This window comes from Mercurialis annua, linkage group LG7, assembly GCF_937616625.2.
Source record: "Mercurialis annua linkage group LG7, ddMerAnnu1.2, whole genome shotgun sequence".
NCBI classification, from domain to species: Eukaryota; Viridiplantae; Streptophyta; class Magnoliopsida; order Malpighiales; family Euphorbiaceae; genus Mercurialis; species Mercurialis annua.
This window is the reverse complement of record NC_065576.1, coordinates 47,010,850-47,015,807: the sequence shown is the minus strand read 5'-3', so window position 1 is coordinate 47,015,807 and position 4,958 is coordinate 47,010,850. Positions and strand designations below refer to the sequence as shown.

The 4,958-nt window shown below is 28.0% G+C and overlaps 1 protein-coding gene across 1 annotated transcript; it reads right to left on the bottom strand.

Moving 5' to 3' along the window:
- Window positions 1-3,021: 3,021 nt before the first annotated feature.
- Window positions 3,022-4,551, bottom strand: LOC126657273 (pantothenate kinase 1-like). The gene is made up of 6 exons (XM_056103820.1): window positions 4,543-4,551; window positions 4,318-4,437; window positions 4,117-4,211; window positions 3,927-4,020; window positions 3,618-3,753; window positions 3,022-3,440 (listed from the first exon to the last, which is right to left on the bottom strand). Exons 1-6 carry the CDS (start codon window positions 4,549-4,551, stop codon window positions 3,301-3,303), a joined length of 594 nt encoding a protein of 197 aa, XP_055959795.1. The 3' UTR covers window positions 3,022-3,300.
- Window positions 4,552-4,958: the final 407 nt, after the last annotated feature.

Below are 4,958 nucleotides of genomic sequence, written 5' to 3'. Positions count from 1 at the left end.
TCAACTATTATAATTTAGAATTTGAAGTTGAAAAGTCTGAATATATTATTTCATGCGATGAAAAGATTTTGAAATAAATTATCTACCTTTTCTATTGCAATTTGCACAATGTCATACTTCTCCTTTTTCCCAATAATAAACATAATGGAGATTTTTATAATGGTATATTATTTTGAAAAATAAAATTATATATGCAAAAATATCATAAATAACAAAATTAATAGTCTAGTTCAATAGTTTTATAATTTTAGTCGAATATATCCAAACAATAAATAGAAAGAATAAGGTCTAATTTATTTTTATTATAAGGTAGTCCATAATTGGAGGATAAAATCATAAAACTAATTTTATTAAAATTTATATGTTATTATTAAGATATTTTTGTTATTGTATGCAATTTTATCTATATATAAACTAATTTATCATAAAGCAACTTCAGATATCAAACTGTATTCACTACAAAAAATTTGGCTTCTTGTGACAAAAAAATATGTGACAAACTATATTTTGTCATAATAAATAGGTTAGTTGTGACAAAAAACAATATTTTGTCACAATGAGAGTTCAATGAAATGATATTGTGACAAATACATATTGTGTCAACCATTTTTGTCACTATAAAAAATAATTATGTTTGTTGTGACTAACTATTTTGACAAAAACATGTTTTGTCGCCGTAATTTAAAATATTTTTATTATGACAAAAAACAATTTATCATAATATTTAAAAAAGTGGTGACAAATTTTATTTTGCAGCAATTAGATATATTTTGTCACTATAAAAATTAATTACGTTTATTGTGACAAAATATTTTGCCAATAAATGATATTGTAATAAATTAATATTGTGTCAAATTTTGTCGTCACTTAGAAAAAAGTAAATATGTTTTTGTGACAACGTATTTTGCCAAAACAAATATTTTATTTTCGTATTTTAAACCTACAGTTATAACGACTGCATATGAACCTGATGTCAACCTTATAAAACACAAAATAAACACAAAATAGAGTATGAAAAAGGAATTGCAGAAAATATATATGTTAAAGAATAACTCGAAAAACACTCTTTCCACTACTGTTTATTGCGTCAAATTTATTTGTCAATAAAAAAAGTAAATTTGTTTTTGTGACAAAATATTTTGCCAAAACAAATGTTTGGTTCCAATATTTTAAAAAGACAGTTATAATATTTATTGTGTCATATTTATTTGTCACTATATAAAAAAGTAAATATATTGTTGTGACAAAGTATTTTGCCAAAACAAATGTTTTGTGCCTGTATTTTAAACTGTAGTTATAATAACCGTAAATAAACCGTTTGTCGACCATATGTCAACCTTATGAAACACAAAATACACACAAAATAGAGAAAGAAAAACTAATTGCAGAAAATAAATGGTAAAATAGAAAATATATACAGTTATAATGATAAAATAAATTTTAGCATAATATTTAAAGACTTTTGTAACAATTTTTTTTTTTGCAACAATTAATTAAACTTATATAATGTTGTGATAATTAAATATTGTGTCAAATATTTTTGTCACTATAGCAATTAAATTTGTTTGTTGTGACAATGGGTTTTGACAAAAACTGTTTTGTCACTGTATATTAAAAATATAGTTATTATGATAAAATAAATTTTATCATAATATGTAAAAATATTGTGAATAATTTTATTTTTCAGCAATTAAGCGAAATTAAATGATATTGTGATTAATAAATGTTTTGTCACCATGGAATTGAAAAACAATTTAATGATAACAGGATTAAATGGGTTATAAAATTATATTTTATTTTGACAAAATAACACATTTTGTTACTGTATATTAGAAATAAAGTTATGATGATAAAATGAATTTTATCATAATTTATAAAAATATTGTGAAAAATTTATTTTTGCAGCAATTAAGTGAAATTAGATGATATTGTAATAAATTAATATTGTGTCAAATTTATTTGTCACTGCAAAAAAAGTAAATATGTTTTTGTGACAAAGTAGTTTGCCAAAACGAATGCTTTGTTCCCGTATTTTAAAAATAAAGTTATAATGACAGAATATGAACCTTATGTCAACCTTATGAAACACAAAATAGAAAAACAAAAAGGAATCGTAGAAAATATATGTTAAAAAATAACTCGAAAAACAATATTTACACTACTGTTTATTGTGTCAAATTCAAATTTTATTATAATATGTAAAAAAATTATCACTGTATATTAAAAATACAGTTACTATGATAAAAATAAATTTTATCATAATATGTAAAAATATTATGACAAATTTATTTTGGCAGCAATTAAGTGAAATTAAATGATATTATGATAAATAAATATTGTGTCACTATGCAATTGGAAAAGATATGTGGCAATTAGAATTAAAGTATCCAAATTAGGTTAACTTTTTATTTTATCAAAACACTCTTTATTCTTTAAAACAAAAATCAAGATAGGGCAAAACTTTTTTTTACTGAATATTAACACCACACTACCGCATCAATTTTTTTATTGTACTTTTGCCACCGCGCATTTCCATCATTGCTGTGTTTGTTGTTGATTATTTTCCCATGTATTTTTTTTTTACTTTAAGAAAAATATTAAATTGATTAATGAAGGATGAATTGCACATTCAAATTGCTTCTTTTTTCAATTGATAATTTAAATTTTCTATTGATTCGTACAAACTCGAGGTAGGGCTTTAAATATTTTATTTCGGAAATTTCAGTTTTTAAAACCATTAATTTTATGAGTTGATGACACTAAACAAAGCATTAGAGGCACAAACCCGACTCGAGTCTCGAGTTCAAAATAGTCGAATGGTCGAGATATTATGTTCAAACTCCGAATTTCCGAGTTCAAACTTCCACTCTCATTTGTAAAAAAAATAAATAAATAGAAAGAGAGCGTATAAGAATGTGTGATACTAAAAAAATTAAATAATAAAGAAAAATCATTGAAGAACATAACTTTGTTGCTACGCTATAGACAAATTGAGTTAAAAAAACTAAGGTTAGCGCCTGATCAGTTTATTATATGATTTTACATACGAACTGTAAATCGCATCATTCCATGGTAACCAACTGAATCAAGGTTGTCCAAGGCCCTCACAGTGCAGAGAAGTAAGCCCGATCTACGAGCACAAAACATGTGGATATTGACCGCCCTTCCTTCTCTTATACCATGGACACAAATTCTCTCTGAAGTCTTACAGTCTCCACAAAAACATTGAAAGCTTATCCTTATAAAAGAGAACGATATTATTATAATTAAGATGTGAATACAATAAACATGCCCATATGATTACCAGAAATGAACTGCAACTGAAATTGTGTCCATGGTATAAGAATGACCACGTATGAAGAATCCTCCAAAAAATATCCGCTTGAGCCCAAAGCGAAGTGCATTCAAATAAGATATTTGGAAGTAATTGGGGAAAAAAGCTGTGAGAAACAGTACACAAAGCAAATGTCTCATGGCAGCCCGAGTTAGTTTTATACTGAAGACAAGGGCAATATGAGCCGAGGATGCACTATATAAAGCAAAACAAGTATATAAAGAAAAACAAGTACAAGGGCAATATCATTTGGTTCTATACAAAAGATCAGTACAAGTGAAACTTACATGCCCAATGTTATTGGAAATCATTCTGAGAAGAGACCTGGCAACATCTTCGGGTTTATAATCTTCAAGCTCTTTATTGCCAGAAATAACCTTCCCAAAGCTAGAAGCTATAGTTGTCGATGAAAGACCAAACTGTCATCATTATAAATGAATGTGCAATTTAACATCAAAAGAAGAAAATAACAAAAAATAAGGAACCTGTTATAAATCATAGTCCTAAGCGAACACTTCAAAATAATGATACAAAAAGAACAACATTCACCGAGCGCTAAGTTTATGTACATAAATGGAAGATGCATCCATACCTTTGAATAATCTGTTCCCCCATAGATGTCCCCTACAAGCATGTCTATCATTCTATTATTTCCACGGTGACTTAACTCCAGCAATTCGTCAAAACTAAAAAAAAGTACATTTATATCCTCTATACTTAATAACATAGATAGGAGATATCAAATTAAAGTTAAACTAAATTGAGGGCAGGAAGAAAATTACCTCTTGCATTTTGTTAATAACTGTCCCAAACCCCAAAAAGTACCACCTCCTACACTTGTTCCACTAACTCGTTCAAATTTGTCATCTCCCTCTAGCTACAGAACCACAAATCTGAAATTCTCAATGCATATCAATAGTTTAGACTCATCGCAGAACATATAATTATGAATGAAATTAAACTAATCTGATGAAAAGAAGTGCCTTGATCATGCTAACACCAGATCCTATATTCACAAGCAGATAGGGGTAGAGATCATTGTGATCAATCTGCACAAATTCCTTCTGACCATCCATGTATGTATAAGCTTTATGATGAACTGCCTGCTCAAATCAATCAAAACAAAAATAAACATGGGTAAGATAAGAAAAGAGCAGGACTGATAGTTCAAGCACGCAGATGTGAAAATTTGAATGAGATAGAAGTACAATATGCATGCAGTACAGCCTGTACACATACCAAACCTCGAAAATGCCATCTCCAAGAAAGGTTAAGATACCTTGACTCCCGAAACAAGAATAGCTTTTTCTGTTGGTGACCCAGAAAATTCTGGCTCTCCTCCACCCTTCCAAAACAGAAGGAAAAATATCAGAATCCATTGATGATATAGTATATGTCTTAACCAAATTGCTCTTAATAAATAAAATCTAGTAGACATTCAAACCTCATGAGTATAGACACTTCCATTTGTGTTCTGTGCAACATCTTCTATCAGTAAAGAGGATAGCTCAGGAGACAAATCCGATTTGCTGTCTGGTGGATCAATTTTTTGACCACCAACATAAGCATCGACAACACTCATCTGCGAATAGGAAAAAAGAAAATGTTGCTCACTCAAACAGAT